Source organism: Ovis aries, chromosome 10 (assembly GCF_016772045.2).
Source record: "Ovis aries strain OAR_USU_Benz2616 breed Rambouillet chromosome 10, ARS-UI_Ramb_v3.0, whole genome shotgun sequence".
In the NCBI taxonomy this organism is placed as follows: Eukaryota; Metazoa; Chordata; class Mammalia; order Artiodactyla; family Bovidae; genus Ovis; species Ovis aries.
Genome location: NC_056063.1, coordinates 32106273 through 32123300, shown reverse-complemented (window position 1 = coordinate 32123300; position 17028 = coordinate 32106273). Strand labels below are relative to the sequence as shown.

Below are 17028 nucleotides of genomic sequence, written 5' to 3'. Positions count from 1 at the left end.
GAGCTGTCAGAAATAACCCCATCTGCAGCCCAGTTGTGTGGTGTGTGGCCCATACCCCTGTTTCAGAGAGTATGTGTGTCAGGGTCCCTGTGCTTCTCCCCCAGTGTCTTTATACTCCAGGAAATCCTTGATTGTACGTCTGAAAAGACTGGGGCTTAAGAGAAGCCCAGTCCACTGTGGACTGCTGTCACGATGGTCTATAAGATGCGTCTGACATCGGGGATTCTGGAGGGGGGACAACCAGAACTCTTATTTTAAATGATTCAGGAGAATAGATGCTAGGAAGTCTCCTCTGAAATTTTTTTTTTTTTTATGATGTTCTAGAAGCAATTAGAGCTTATTGATCCTTTTCAGTCTCTTTTAGCTTCCAGCTGTTCCTTCTGATCTTTCTGTGTAACCCTGGATGATCCCGTTTCTTTTTGGACTAGCCCTGTGGTATGGAACTGAGGGACGGAGGATGGGGCTGCCCACCTGTGCTTTGTTACACTGGCCTAAGTGTCCTGCTTGTGACAGAGCACTGGAGCCAGTGGTTACCTGGTTCCTCTGATGATCAACTAAGATGATTTCTCTTAAGTAAAAATATTTGTTTCATATATATCACAGCAGTGATTTCTAGCCATAGCTTGCAACACCTAGGATATTTTAAATAATCTCAAGTTATAATTTTCCCTTTTTATAAAAGTGAGAGTAAAGGATATAAGTGTAATAAATTGGCCGTAAGTTAATAATTACTGAAACTGGGTAATGGGTACATGAAGATTCATCATACTCTTCTCTCTCCTATAAATGTTTGAAATTTTCCTTAATAAAAAATGAATAAACAAAAAAGTCATACTTTCATACTAACCAGTAATCAAAATTTACAGAGCAGTAAACTATGTATCATGTACTTTTGAGCTGATTGATGTGAATTATGAATTAATTCACCTAATTCTCCCAATAACCCTTTATATTAGGTACCATTACTAGCTCCGTTTTAAAGATGTCAAAACTGAGGCTGGGAGCTATAAAATAACTTGCCAAAGTCACATAGCTTATAATAACTTCAAGTGTGAGTAGTTAGATATAAATAGGTCAGTAATTTCAGATGAATGGCTAAGACATAGATTGTCCACATGAGTTTATAACTGTTCATTTATTCAACAAAAGAATGCCTAACTCTGTGTCAGTTGCTGAAGCTACTTTGTATAAGATGAACAGAATCCCCCGTCTTCTGGAGCTTCCCCCCATTATAATGGGGAGGAGTTAATAAACTCGTCAACAAGTAAGATGTTTGCAAGACAGAGACAAGTCCTATGGAGAAAATAGGTATAATTATAAGCAGAGCGCAGAAGAGTTAGAAGCTGCTTTGTTAGGAATGGTTAGGACACGGCTGACCTGTCAGAATACTAATACTAAATGATCAATAATCATTGTGTTCCGACAGGTAGCCGTTTGAGACGTGTAGTATTTTTCTGCCTTAGTTATGATGGTAGAAGAAGCTGTTCTTTTTCCTGATGTGTGTTAGTGCATGGAGATTTCTCAGAAATAAAAACACCATGACAGCTGGTGAATGAAGTCACAGAGCAGGAGACAGCTTCCTAAAACACTGAAGCTTGTTTCCCTTACCAAAATGAAAGGCTGAGTTTTTAGTTTAAAAACTATTTTTGAAGACCAATGGAAAAATTTCCCCACCTACAACCACCTCTCCCAAAACCTTTGGATCTTTTCATCTCCCACTATTGTTGAAGAAGGGTTTGAGAATGGAAATATGGTAAGTGTAACTCTATACCCAGCTTTCCTTTCTCATTTTCATAGTAGTAAAAGATTTAGAGACAGAGACGTTTTTACAGTTTTTTCCATTGGCTCTTAAAGTTTTCCAGAGAAAAGAAATACAATCATTAAGCTTAAAAAATGAACTCGACTTGCATGACAAAGAAATTTGGAAATTGTGTACACTAACATGCTGGTGGCAGCAGTCCCTGTGTGCTTGTGGGTTGTGTTGTTCTGTAAACTGCGTGTTTGGCATTCAAGTGATCCTTCTCTATTTTGGTTAGATATTTGTTGACTGACCAAAACAGGATGCGAAGTGTAAATGACATCATGCCCATGATTGGTGCTCGATTTTATACTCAATTGGATGCTGCTCAAATGAGAAATGATGTCATAGAGGAAGACCTTGCAAAGGTAAAGTGTGTAGTTAAAGGACTGTGTACGCACCTGCATCTGTGTCTATCAGTAGATGTAAAACAGAGTAATTACTGTGCTGGATATAGTACTCTGCTGGATATAGCACTCTGCTGGCTAAGACTGCAGATATTTTTGTCCAAACTTAGTGTTTAGTGTTTTGATTTCTCTGGTCCTCTGGGCATTTGTCTTTTTTTTTTTTTTTCATTCATGGTTTTGCTACAGTCTTGAGATACAATCTTGATTTTTTTTTTTAATATGCAATCTTAGTAGTAGACAGCTTCAGTGGGGGAAGAATAAATCACAGGCTTGTGATTAATACATACACCCTACTGTATATAAGATAGATAACCAACAGGGTGTACTGTGTAGCACAGGAAACTACTCTAGTCTGATAACCTATATGAGAAAAATCTGAAAAAACAATGAATACATGTATATGTGTAACTGAATCACTTTGCTATACAGTGAAAGTAACACAAAAACTATAATCCAATAAAAAAGGGACAATTGCATAATCTTCTTGAGTATTACAGTATATGAAAAGAACATGTTATATTCAAAAGTATAACCAAAAGGTGGGAATATTAGGGTTTATGGTTTAAAGCAAATATTGGTACAGGATACCAGTTTTATAAACGTTTGCTTTTATATTCAGTTAGCTGGAACATTAATATTCTTTCTCTTTTTAAAATGTTTTATAGGAGGTTCAAAATGGAAGACTGTTTAGGCTTCTAGCAAAATTGGGAACAATCAATGAGAGGCCGGAGTAAGGATTTACAGTATTTTACATCATGATTTCAATCAAGGGCACTGTTTTGCATAACCAGAATGAGTATACCTTATTCTTACTGATTTTATTTGGGAAAAGAGAAGAATTCTCATGTAAAGTGACCTTTTAAGCCTGTTGTTAGCCTTTAGGGTAGTATTTTTAACCACAGCCCTGGTTGTGATTTTCCTTAGGGATTATACATGCACACAGAGAGACAGACACACACACACACACACACACACAATACACTGTGTTAAAAACCTCTGTTGTGGTTTGCCTTTGAGGGAACATTTTCTGCCTGTCAGTGCTGCCTCTCCCCATGTGCTTTCTGAAGCCTGTTCCTTTTACCACAGTCAGATTGGATCTTTTTGATACTTCTGATTGTTTCAGGCCTCTTACCTTCTATTAAAGTGCATTGTTTGTAGCTGTCACCTGAGTGACACTGGAAAGGCATCACTATCTTACATTATTGTTTAGTTCTGCCTTGTTTGTGAGTTAAAGTTAATTGTATGTTCAAGAAAGAAGCAAGGTTGATGTTTATGCCTCATACCTGTCCTAAAGACAAGGTTGGTGACTGTGGTACAAGTTACATTTCAGGATTGTTAACTGCTGTTCATAGAGATAGGTGGTAGATAAATACCATTGCTTGAGGGGGTTTTTTTGACCACAAAATTTAAATCACATACCTTTCTTCAAAGTTAAAAGATTCAGTTAGCATTTTCCCTAGCGATTTTTCTAAATAAAGAGAATGTGGTCATATGTTGAACCATTTTAAAAGTTTTTAATTGCTTCTTCTGGCATTTCTCTCTTTATTTAAAAATACGTGCTTAAGTGCTGTTTCTTGATTTTTCTTCAGTGTTTCAGTTTTTCTTCAGTGTATAGCTCAGTCCTGTGGCAGGTGAGGCTGTATTTCTCATACACCTTTCCCTTAACTAAACACACACACACACACACTGTACCACTTAACCCCTGAATATTGAGATGAGCATTCAGTGTTGACATTATTAGAGCCAGGTAAATACTGTCTGTAGCTTCACCACACAGTAAATCATGACTACATTTCCTTTATTTTGTATTTTGTTTTTTTAATTTTTTTCTCCTGGTGTGAATACTTGTCATATGTAGAAAACTAACCAAGTGAAAAATATTTACCACCAGTTCATTCTAAACTCCCTGCCGGATATAAAACACCCTTCCATATGGCCCAAAATGAGTAATAACCTCTCAGTTTCTTTTTTCCTCCCCATTAGAAAAATTACCCCCAGGGCCTCTGCCCTCTGCCCCTCTCGGGGCTAGTTGCCTTCCAGCATGCTCACGCCCTCAGCTGAGACCCCGGGCTTCCCTTCACTCTTGCCCTGGGAGCTCTCCCTCTTTTTGTCCCACCTCTGTGTTGAACACCCTGTTTCTTGCTTTTTGCATTGGTTTACTCTTCTGCTTTAATAAATCACATCCTTCTGTAGCTTCCTGAGAAAGGGGAGTTTTTCCCAGTGTTTGGAAGTCTAAAAATATCTTTGCTTTCATACCTTATTGATAGTATGATTGGGTATATGTCCTCAGAAAATTCTTTTTATTAATGAAGTCTTTTGAGTATAGTGTGTATGGACCAGTTTCTTTAAAAGTAGAAAAGGTTTGCAGTGAAAAACCTTTCATACCTGACACCCCCAGTCTCTCCACTCCTCCTACCAGCCTTTATTAATCTCTTGTACATATTCCCTGAGTTAACAACTGTATATTCTTATCACCACTCTACTTTAAAATATGTACAAACTGTAAGTTATGTACAGTGGTCTGTATATTGCACATGACAGTATGTTTTCTCATAACAGTGTATTTCGGAAATCTTTGTACAGGTACGTTTAGTGTACGCCCAGCAATCTTCTCAGTAGTTAGCAAACATGACCTAACTGAATCTTAGTAACAGCCTGTAGTGCGGATACTTCAGTATTCCCTTTTAATAGAGAGACTGAAGCATAGAGAGGTTAAAAGCCTCTGGGGTCACACATAAAGTCAGGACTTGAGTCTGGACAACATGTGGCTCCAGAGTCTGTGCTGTCTTAACCACAGTGCCGTGCTTGCTCATGGTCAGTGGCCGTGTAATAGTCCATCATGTGGATGCTCTGTGATTTGTCTCTCCAGTTCCTTATCAATGGCCTTTTGAGTTGTTCTCAGCCTTTTTGCTAGTAAGCAGTTCTGTAGGGACTGACTTAAGCATACTTAATTTTGTGTGTGTAAAAGTATAGGTCCAACTCTGATTGTGAGATCAGTACCTGCTGGAATTGGTGACTGTAATTTGATAACTGTTAGAAGAATTTACCAGTGTACAGTGCATGAGAGTCTTTCACTAGCAATACTTTTTCTGAACTTCTGGGTTTTTGACAACCTGATAGATAAAAAATTGAATCTCAGTGCAGGTTTTTTGGTATTTACTCAATAATCAGTATGTTGCCTATCTTTCTGATTCATTTGTTTCCTTTTCTTTCTGTCTAGTCCTTTTCGCATCTTTATTTCCAGCTGCATTTTCTGTCTTTTTGCTATGTAGGAGCCAGAGGGATCTGACCTTTGTGATCCTTTCTTTTAAGTTTGTCATCTTTCTTTTGACTCTGCTCAATTTTTTCCCATACAGATGTTTTTATAGTAGTTGAATTGATCAAATGTACTTTTTGCTTCTGGATTTTGAGTCATGGTCAGAAAGTTAGCATTTCTACTCTTAAGATGATCTTATGAAGGGATCATCAAGTATTTTCTAGACTACTTAAGGTTTCATTTTTTTATATTAAAATTTTTTATATATTTGGAATTTATATAGGATGTAAGGTATGAATTCACCACCACCCCCACCACCCACAGTGGTCCAAAAGCTATTTATTGCATAGTCTAGCTTTTCCCACTGGTTTATTAAGGCAGCAGCTTTCACACTATCTTAATGAGTGACATTTAAAATCTACTAGTGTTAGCTCTTTCTTATCTCCGTTTTATTGGTTCTATTAAATTTATTAGTAAGCTTAAGGAGCATTTGTGTTTTTTAGATGTGGAGTTACCTTCACCAAGATAATGGCATGTCACTGTATTTGCTGATGTCTGCTTTAGTATCCTTCAGAGTTTATGTTGTTCTTCATATAGTTACAATACACTAAGTTTATTCTTAGGTGTTTTTTCTTGTTGCTGTTATCAATGGGAATTTTCTCCATTCTGTCTTCTTAGATTCTTTGTTATCCAGTGTATGTGAAAATGATTGATTTCTATAAATTTTGTAGTGTGGGACTTCTAGTGTTTGGGTAATTTTTCAGTAGATTCTTCTGGGTTTCTCAGTCGTGTCTTTATATAATGATAGTCATATTTCCTCCCTTCTCACTTCTGTACTTTTGATGTCTCTTGAGTGACTGTGTTAGTACCTCTAATGCATAGTTCAGTAATAGTAATGATAGTTTCTTTCAGAATTTGAAGCACTGCTCCATTTATTGTCTTTTAACTTATAGATAGACTCAAAGCCATTTTCTTTCCAAGTTTTTCTTCATCCCCATGCTTTTAGGACAACTCTCCTGCCCCCCCGCCCCTTTTAAAAATCATTGATGTGCAGAAATTCACAGCGATGTGCTGTGGTGGTGAGTTTTTGATTCATTCTGATGAGTCAACAGATGGGCCTTTTAACCTTGGGAATTTATATCTTTTAGTTCTTGGAAGTTGTCTTACTGTTTCTTTTCAAACCCCTTTCTGGAATTCGCACTGCTTAAATGTTAGACCTTTGCAATTGATTTTCTAATATTCTCTTGTTTTCCACATTGTGTCTTAGTGTTGTGCTTTGTAGCCAAGAATCTCAACTTATTTTGTCTGAAGTTAAAGTGTTTTTTCCTAATGCTTTAAATTTGTGCTTTCTAGGCAATAATCTCAACTTACTTGGTCTAAAATTAAGGAGTTTTTTCCCTAATCCTTTAAATTTTTAAAATTTCTGCTATATTTTAAATTTCCAAAAACCTTCTGCTTTCTGAATATTTCTGTCTTACAGCATTTAATTCATTTTTCTCTGAGGCTGTCAATTATAGGTTTTTACTGAGTGGGTTTTTAAAATTTTTATTTAACTTTTATTTTGTCCCCTACAGTATCTCATAGGAAATCCCACTAATGACTTCACCTTCAAGCACCCCACAAAGCATTAGAGCTCTTTTTTTTTTTTCTGATCTGCTAAGTCATGCCGCTTACCTGTCTGCTTTTCACCTTTTTAATTTTTGTGACTGTTTTTTGTCTCCTGTTGTTTCTGATCCCTTTGTCCTTGTGTGTCTATATGCTTTCTTAGACGCTTACTGTCAGTTGGCTGGGATTTTGAAAAGAACAGAGATAAATGGGTGTGTTTAATCAGCTTTTAATTGAAAGACCCTGAAGTGATCTTAATAAAGCAGACACATGACTGTGGGGGCTTCCCTCTTTGTTCTCAGAATGCAGACCTCATTTTCACATGTGATCTAAGGCTGCATGGCCTGACCCCTCTCTTTTCATCCTTGCTTCAGATCTGCCTTTTTTTTTTCTTTTAATTTCCTCCTTGCCTCTTGTGCTGTCTGCCCATCTTTTCTTGTACCCCTCCTTGTCCTCACTCGGGTCCTGCACTCTGATCTCTTTTCTCCCCCAACGCCATCCAGCCTCACTTGTCTTTTCTTGTTTAGGTGCTCCTTGCTCTGTCCCTTGCACATACTGAGGCCTCTGACCAAGAGGCATGCTTCCTTGGGGAGAGCACCCATTCCCTGTCTGGAAAGCCTTCCTTGGCTTCCCAGGTGAATTCTGTTTCTGGTCTATACTGTGTCCCTGTTTTTAAATGGCATTCTCTCCATATGTAGTTGTAGCTTTCTGTAACCTGTATGTTTCATAGGTCACTGAAAACAGTGACCATCTGGCCAGTTTTCCAGCTCTTTGCCACTCACTTTCACATCATCACATGATGGTAGGATACCAGTATCTACCCCATTTTGTTCAGTCCTAAACATTTCCCTGTTTTATGCCCCCAGAAAAGCAGAAGATATGTCTGACATCTCTCTCTACCCTATAGAGAGAGGTCATTTGCTTTCTTCCCCATGTTATCTAATGGTAGGGGCCTAAGTGAGAAAGGCATTGTGAAGTAGGAGTATGTAAGGGAGTGATTGCTTTGATAAGTAGAAAATGGTATTCATGTACTTCATGTTCAGTGAGATTATTTTTAAAAATCTATGGGCACTCTGGACATAAAAATTAGATTGAAAAAAGCTACACACAGACCCTACTTTCTGGTTGATTGTAGACAACAATAAAACTGGTTTTGAGTCTGAAGTATAAACATACAGCTTTGTGGTATAAGCATGAGTTATTGAGCTTAATATTCCCTTCCCTCAGGTTTCAGAAGGATCCTACCTGGTCGGAGACGGGAGACCGGTACCTGTTGAAGCTCTTTAGGGATCATCTTTTTCATCAGGTGACAGAAGCGGGTGCTCCTTGGATTGACCTCAGTCATATCATTTCTTGTCTTAACAAGGTAATCTGGGTCTGGACTTTGAAGATTATGATGCTATAATCTCCAGTTTATAGAGCTGCATCTTGTACAAATACGGAGAGATGTAAGGAGTTAGGTCTCTGTACTCTGCTGTAGTATACAGGGCATGTTATTCATAATTATTAGCTGTTCCCACTTAAGTAGCAGTTTCTAGAATGGGAGTATTTTTTAAAACCTGCATGAGTAATTTCAGAATTTTTCATGGTGGATCTTTTTGTTGTGATCAAATGTCACAAAATGACTGCCTCTTTCCCTCAACCCACCCCCACTGTATTTTATTTACCAGGTGTAGTTTGTTTCAACATATGAGGCCATGAGTGGGAAAGACAAAAATACTTTTACGTTTAAATATCTTTAAAAGCTGGATTCCTTTCTTTGCAGTCGTGAGTCACATTGAGTGCTCTCAGCTCAAGGTGTCAGTCAAGTGTTAAAACTGAGAGCGCAGTGCCAGCAGAGCCCGCTGTGATAAATGGGCAATAGGTGCTTAGATGAACCATGTTGGTAGAGGCATGTCATATGTTTATTTAAGAGGTGAGCTTTGTGCTTTAGAGAGAGCTAGGAGACATGAGATTTACAGAGAAAGGGAGGAATGCATTTTCCTTGTGAGCTACTTGTAATCATGGAGAGAAATGGGTTTCCAGAGGTAAACCCTCATCTTTGTTTAGGTTTGTATGTGAAACGGGGGTTGGCCGCCTGTGAACCAAATCCTTGGCCTGTTTTTAGACAACCTACCAGCTAAGAATTTTTTCTCACGTTTTAAAAAGATTGTAAAAACAACTAACAATGTGAAACAGAGGCTTATATATGGCCCTGAAATTGAAAGCATTTACTGTCCGGCCCTTTTCTGCTGACCTGTGGTCTAAGCTGTCCCTAAGTTGCAACGATTAAGAGCAGAAACTAGCCACTGTGGCCCATGATTTAGATCTGTTGGCTACAGTGTGTTCATCCTCCAGATAAAATGGGTTTTATTTTTAAGCATACTTTGCCATGTTTGAATTTCCTTAAAACGCTTTGGAGAGTATTGTCAGTAACCTACATTAAGACAGAACAAGACTGTATGTATAATTTAGCTAATCTGGTATGATATATTTATTCGTTTGTCCTTTTTCTCGGAGAAAACATTTTTCTTAAGCACCAAGTGGAGAATAATGCCGCCAGGTTTTAGAAAACAGAGTCTGTAGTATCAAAGCACCAGTGGGTAAAAATATGTAAAACTGGAATAAATACTGACAGGGAGAGCCTGTGGAATAAGCCATGAACAGACATTGTAGGTGAAGATTACCTATTGAGTATTAGGATAACTGAAGCTTTGGAGAAAATTGTTTCATTTCATAAAATAACTGGGAGTAAATAACTCAGAGTAAATAAAATAGAAGTAAATAAGTTTATCCTAAATCTGAAAATGTGACAATGTTTTGTTTAGAAAAAGTGTAATAAATCAGAAGGGATGGATGGTCATTTTGGTGATATAAAAATTAAATTTTTACATAGATTATTTTGGTGGAAATGACAGAAATTAGATGGTAAAATGATTTGAAAGGCTATTGTCTTCAGAATTAGTGTTAAACATTTTAATGAATTAATGAAAAGGGAAGGGAAAAGGTACATTGAAAACTAACAAAAGTAAAGTGAAAATCCTAACAGGAGAAGTTATTTGATGAACTCAGGATTCTTACTAATGCTTTATAAAGGCCTTATTAAAATATTATTGCCAGATCCTGATAGATAGGGATTTGATACTGATCATATACTGGAATTCACACAAGTGGAAATAACAGAAGTAAACGTATGAAAACATTTGGTAACAGTTAAAAAGGTTAAAAAAAAACCATTAAAAGTAAATTAAAATAGCAAGGTACTCATCTGATGCAGTGTTACTGGTAAATTGGTACAGATCATAAATTTGTGCTGTTCAGTGTCCTTTGGAAAGCAGTTTGGCTCTATGTATTAAGCTATAAAATTCCTCAGACTTCCTGATCCCATCTCTCCTAGGGAAGTAATTCTATAGAAGAAAAAAATTAAGTAGCCAAAATATGTTCATTGCACTGTAATTCATGACGCCAAAAGACTGGAAGATATTGGGGGAATAATTGAAGTCTGCATTTTATGGAGTATCAACTGGATGGAAAGTATTGCACCCAAGTGTTAATCGTGAAAGACAGGCAGGCAGCAACATAGGGCAGTCTTTTTAAAACACACACCTGAGCTGAAGTGTGTGCTGCTGACTAGTGATGTAAAATGTTTACGATTATCTACAGGGGTGTGACACAATTCAAAATGTTTCATATATTACTGTGCACGTGTTGTCCTAAATAGGCTTACACTTTACATGTTGTGTGCTTGTTTGTTTCAGTTAGATGCTGGTGTGCCAGAAAAAATAAGCCTCATTTCAAGAGACGAGAAGAGTGTTCTTGTGGTGACTTACAGTGACTTAAAGCGATGTTTTGAAAATACTTTTCAAGAACTGATTGCAGCTGCGAATGGTCAGTTGTAGTATTTGCTTAAAAAAAAAAAACAATAGGCAGGATATGGCCAAGGAGCTTAACCAATAGCAGATTGCACTACAGCTGAACTGTTCTCATCATCTCATCTCACGTCGGGGAAGCACGCAGAAGATGAGCAGAGCTGCTTGCACTTGGGTCAGGTGCGCTGTTACTTGAAAGAAAGAATGTCTCCCTCAGCCCCGATCTGTGGCTGCCGGCGGGGCCACACCTGTGAAGAATTTATTTTAGATCAAGGAGCACCATTAGGTGAATGATGTTCCAGCTTTTGTTTTTTTTTCCCCCCACTTGTATATGCACTAATTTTAATTTTTTTAAGACTTTTTTCTGATCTTTGAACTTTTGCCATGTTGTATACTTATTAAGGGAAATTATTTGCAAGGACACTTTTGGGAAACCAAGCTGGGCAACATTTTGTTCACTGAGGGGTGCAGAATTTGCTCTTTTGGGGAGGGGTTGCCCTGAATAACGTTAACGGACCAGGTCAGTGATTTCATGGAAGTACAGTATAGTGCATAGTTCTTGTAAGAGTATTGTATGCAAGCTCTGTATGCCACCCACTGTTTGTTCAGATTGAGAGTTTTTTTGTGTGTTTTGTTTTGTTTTTAAGAACACAGAAAAATATCAGTGAATTATTGGGCATGAATTCCCCTCTCTGCTGATTTAAATCCTTTCTGAATGAGGATAGACAGACACTGAAGGAGCATACAGAACTCTATGCTCCAGATTCAACCAGAGCCTTCTTTTTTTTTTAAAGTGTTCCCCTGCTAATCAGATACATTTATGCCATTTTTTTTTTAATAGAAAAAGAACATTAAGAAATTGTGTTAAAGGCCTGAAGGTCAGGAGTCTGTTGCTTTAGGTTCTTTTCAGTTTGCTGTTTTTGTATAAAGTTCTGTTCTTTGAACCACAGCTTTACTATGGTACTTTACACTGGACACAGATGCAGAGACACTGTTCAGAAGACAAACTGCACACAGCAGTGGTCTGGCGTCGAGAGCTTTCTGAAGTCTTACAGCCTGGATCTGGAAGGATCACAGTCTGCTGTGCCTTTGCAGTCACTGCTTAGCCCAAAGTCATAGTGCTTTTGATAATAATAACTCTGTGGGGGTATTCCTGAGTCAGTCAATCTCAAAAGTTTGGAATTTTCCTCCTCTTAACTTTCTTAACATTTGGACGTGCAGTTGTCGCCAAACTTGGGTATTCATGGAATTTCTAGTCAATGAAATACCTGTACTTAGATACTGAAGACTGCCAAATACATAGGAATTTTCTTTCATAAAAACCAGTAATGAAGACTCTTATCTCCTTTCCCAGCACTGAATGTTTTACTAGCACTGGGTGCTCACCACACAACGATGAAGAAATGTGGAAACTCAGAAGGTCGGGAGGGACTTCCAGGCACTTGCAACTGATGTGACAGTCTTCAATTTTAATAACTATTCATATTTGTAGTTTTCAGAGAAGTTTTTAATATTTCTCTGTCCACTTTTTATAAGCTTTAAAATGATTTTCTCTGCCTTGAGATTTGCATCAAGAAAAAGCACCTCTTCACCCAAAAGCTTTGAAGACTAGAGACATGCTTTACATGTTTTAACAAGTGTGTTTGAGTCCACGTTTGGTAGCATCAGTTGTTGAGTTAAAAAGGAAATCAATTATTGCATTTGATCAGGATGGATTTTAAAAAGAACATAATGTTCACTATTCAAAGGATAATTAACATTTGCCACCATAATGTTCTTTTTTTATGTAAAAGGAACAAGAACTTGGAGACATTAACATGCAAAGGTCTTTTATCATTATTAGCTCATGTATTTGAGGAAGAGCAGCTGTCTTTTTATATGTTTTTTGACAAATCATATTGTAATTCTTTTGTACAAAAAAGAACTACTTGTATTCTAGAAGAAATATGAAATGCTTAATTTATAAGCGGGCTGGAGATTTTTTCCAATATTGTTTTCTTTGAAAATGAAAGGGGATCATCTATTTTAGTTTTGGGGTCTGGGAACTTTTTGAAAATTTAATTTGTGGACCAATGTTATGTGAAAGCTAAGGAAGGGCAGGGGTAAAATAGGGCTTGATTTTCTCATTCTGTACAGACCAGCAAACTTCCCTCTGCAAGGCAGGCTCAAATCACAAACCCAAGAGTGTTTGCGTCATAAAACGCTAGTTTGCTTCAGCCCCTAGTAACCTCAGGACTTGGTTTGAATATAAAAGGTAGACAACTGATATGTTTTCACGAGTAAAATATTGTCAGCCAGAAAACAGTTGGTGTCAGGTAAACGTCTTTTTTTTTTTAAGCTTTGGTTTATATTTATTTTTCATTTAGTTTTTATTGGGAATGGTTTTCAATAGCACTCTTACTAGTTCTGCTTAGGTGTTTTTTTGGGGAGCCCTCTTTTCCATAGTGTTACTCCACTTAAGAGGTTGTCTAAAAGTTAGTCTTTTTAATTCATAGGAAGATTTTAATACCTGAGAGTACTCAAATTAAGGATGTAAACTTCCCACACCTTCCTGTTATGACAGATATAAAAGCACAGAAAGGACAACCCTTGAAATCATGTAACATTGGTCATTTCAGCTTTTTGTACCTATTTTAAATTCTGTCAGCGCGTTTACTTCATTGTAAATATTTTTGAGGGCACCTTTGTGTTTTTGCCTTCAACCTTGGTTCTATGATTTGGATGTCAACAACTTCCCTGAAAAGCACCAGTGTGTTAAGTTCTAACGTCATGACCCCGGTCTGGGTTATTTCATCTTTAATCCTGTTTTCAGTCTCTATGTGTACAGCAGTATTTTTAATAAAGAATTACAGAGAGAAGATTGTCCTTTTTTTCCCCCCTTTTTGTACCAGTGCATTTAACAAGATGATGTTTGTCTTATGATCAGGACTTAAAAGGCTGAATATTTCATATGTGTTTTGGAGGAATTTTTGGTCTTTGGATAAAATGGTGGCAGATTTATTTACCAAGTATCTGTTAAATGCTTAACTTGGACCTGTTCTAGACACTAAAAATGCAGATAGGAGTACTTGTCATTTACAGAATGTGCAGTTACACCCAAATGTTTCTGAGTAGTACATGGCACATGGTGTAGTTCAGGGGAGAGGACCTGCTTCTGTGAAAGAAATGACACCTAGCTCATCACTGATTCAGACTCAGTCTACTGTGTAGATGAAGGTGCCCTGCCTCCCACTCCCTCCAGAAACATCATATAAGGGTAGAGAATGAAAATATGGCAAAATGTTAATACTCATCGAAACCAGATACTTGTTCATTACATGTAAGCATACTTCAGAGAGACTGTGGGTTCAGACCCCTGCACTAAATGCAATAAAGTGAGTTGCATGAATTTTTTGGTTTCCCCTTGCATATAAAAGTTATATTTACACTATCAATAGCATTATGTCTAAAAACATGTATATACATTGATTTAAAACTCTTGCTGGCCATCATCTGAGCCTTCAGCAAGTTGTAGTCTTTTTGCAATAGTAACAGCAGAGATTCCTGATCACTATAACAAATAGAGTAAGAGTGAAAAAGGTTGAAGTTTGGTAAGAGAATTACCAACACAAGCCATGAAGTGAGCAACTGCTGTTGAAAAATGGTGCCTTTAGACTTAATTTGACGCAAAGTTGCCACACAAACTTCAAGTTTGTAGAAAGCACAGTAACTGTGAGGGCTGTCTGTATTTTATTGAATGCCTGTTATCACATTATTAACTAAAGATTTATTAATATGTCTTTTGTTACTCAGACATTATTGACCAGAAACTTATCAGTACTTGTTTTTTTCTTTTGAAGAGAGTGATGCAGTTAACACTGTTGCATAGTTGTACAACTAAGTTGTACAACTTCAAGCGAAGTTGTCAGAGCTTGAAATCGATCCAGGATTCGTTGTACAGCTTAGGATTATTATCATTCACGTGTTGCTCCATTAGGTTTTTGTTCCAGTCTTGTGTATATCATAAACAGAAACTTCTTAAAAATGGTGCATCAAGAAATTTTAAGTGAAAAGGTTTTTGGTGAACTTTCTCTGATAGGCTGAGCGATATATATACTAGTGTCTTCAGAATATAGTTCTGATTCAGATGATGTGAACTTCAGAGCAGTAAAAAGAAAACCTTAGTGATTGATTCTGATACAGAAAGTGGATATGAGACTCACCGGTGCTGGGGGATGCATTCTCCTTTGCCTCTACTGAAGAGTAGTTTGAAGACAGTGTTTCATGAAAATTAGAAGACTTCACAGGTGTGTCGGGTGTTCCTATATTGAATGCAATAACCTGCAAAGTGTTAATGAAATAACAGAATGAATTTTGGGCCCGGTCAGAATAAAAATTGTCTGCCACAGCTGTTAGTTTCTGCAAAAAGCCCCCAGTCAGTGAGGAGTTAATGCCAGGCATTGCTCTAGGAACTATTAGAATCCTGACCACAACAAGTATTTGTGCTCTTGTTGCTCAGTTATGTCCGATTCTTTGTGACCCCATGGACTAGCCCGCCAGGCTCCTCTGTCCACCCAATTCTCCAGGTAAGAATACTGGAGTGGGTTGCCATTTCCTTCTCCAGGGGATCTTCCTGACCCAGGGATCGAACCCTGGTCTCCTGCATGGCAGCCACCAGGGAAACTTCCATATAGTAGTTCAGAGGTAATAGTGATTATGCGATTAAATAACACAAAAGTGATTAACATAAAGGATGTGGATCAGGTTGCCAAGTTGAGCAGATTAACACCAGGTTAGCCTCAGAGTCATGCAGTGTCACTTCTGCCACATGGTGGTGCGTACAGGAGAACTGGCAGAGCCAGCCCTGGTCCCAGGGGGGAGGAACTGGGTGGGAGTGGCAGGAACACTGAGGTTCACATGGGATTGGGAGAGTGTTGAGGCTAACTTTTGGATTGGCCACAATGTCAAGAGCACACGTCAGCAATTTAGCATTCACATGAGAGTCGGGGGGGAGATCTGGTTGATACCTGTAATTTGCATGTCATTATCCCATAGATGTCATTGCAAGTCTTGAGGTTGGTTGAGATTACGAAGATAATTCGTATGGGCTTAGAAGACCAAAGGTCCAGGGCAGTGCCCCGGGTTCCCTGGAACACTATCCACAGATCAGACAAAACCAATACAAGACAGAAATGACCTGTGGGGGTGGTGGGGGTGGTGAGGTGCTGGCACAGTGCCCTTGGGTTGAGTTTGGTTGGGGTCAGAGTGCACCAGCGAGTGTTTTGAGTCGGTGTGTGGGTGCAGATGCTGGTAGGTAGGAGAATGTCACCAGAGGATTTTGAAGTTCTCATGATTCCTTCAGTTTTCCCATTAATGTGAAGGGTAAAACTGTGGTACCTATCATGTTGGGTTCTGAAAATTAAATGGTTTTCCTTATTTTTTTTCAGCACTTGGAATAATTGCTGGCACAGAAATTCACTTGCTGTGTTAAGAGTCTGAGGCTAAGCCCTTACTTTTTTTAAAATGGGTTTTTCTTCTGTGAAAAGTTGTGATAGTCAATCTTTTTTTTCCTTTTGCATATCTTTTATCGAATACTTCACAAACACAGGTTTGCAAGTAAGTGGGTGGCTCAAGTGAGTGATCACAAAATAAGTGCGCCTGCTACCCCACCCGGATCAAGAAATAGAACCTTCTTTGTGGCATCTAATTGGTTTGGTTTGGTTTGTTTTCTCTTAGATGTCGTGAGTTCAAAAAACAGAAGGCTAGTCATTCCTGTGTTGGAACCCAGGAGATTGTTGAAACATTTCCTGGCCTTTGGAACCCAAAAGTCTGATAACATGCTTAACACTGAAGGGTTCAGTAAACCTTACTGGGCCATCCTTCTGCTGGAGTAAAGAGAAAAAAAAAAAAAAACTATTCCCAAGTGTACTGTAAATTTCTAAAAGTCATGAGAAAACTTCTAAACTATGACATGACACCAATTCCTTGAGCATTCTTCAAATTGTTTGCCTAAATGAGTGACTTCTGTTTCAAGAAAACCAGTAATATTTTAAAAGGATTTCGGATTCTCAGAATGCTTCTTGTCCTCTTCAGCTAATTGAGATTAGTCATTTATCCCCCTTTCTTGCTTTTATC

General features: G+C 38.0%; 1 protein-coding gene across 13 annotated transcripts in view; it reads left to right on the top strand.

Annotated features, from left to right (window-relative positions):
• The window catches only part of PAN3 (poly(A) specific ribonuclease subunit PAN3), a 122862-nt gene extending 109090 nt beyond the window's left edge, over window positions 1-13772 (top strand). For 9 of the 13 annotated variants that reach the window (XM_060394475.1, XM_060394473.1, XM_042254852.1 and 6 more), the window contains 4 exons: window positions 2037-2166; window positions 2871-2935; window positions 8294-8432; window positions 10804-13772. In XM_060394475.1, coding sequence (XP_060250458.1) covers window positions 2037-2166; window positions 2871-2935; window positions 8294-8432; window positions 10804-10944 — 475 coding nt within the window. In that variant the 3' untranslated portion in view covers window positions 10945-13772. Of the gene's footprint in view, window positions 1-354; window positions 436-1426; window positions 1873-2036; window positions 2167-2870; window positions 2936-8293 lie in introns of those variants that run through there. The other 4 variants (XR_006060977.1, XR_006060976.2, XM_042254855.2 and 1 more) reach the window with 4 other exon arrangements.
• The last annotated feature ends 3256 nt before the right edge of the window (window positions 13773-17028 follow it).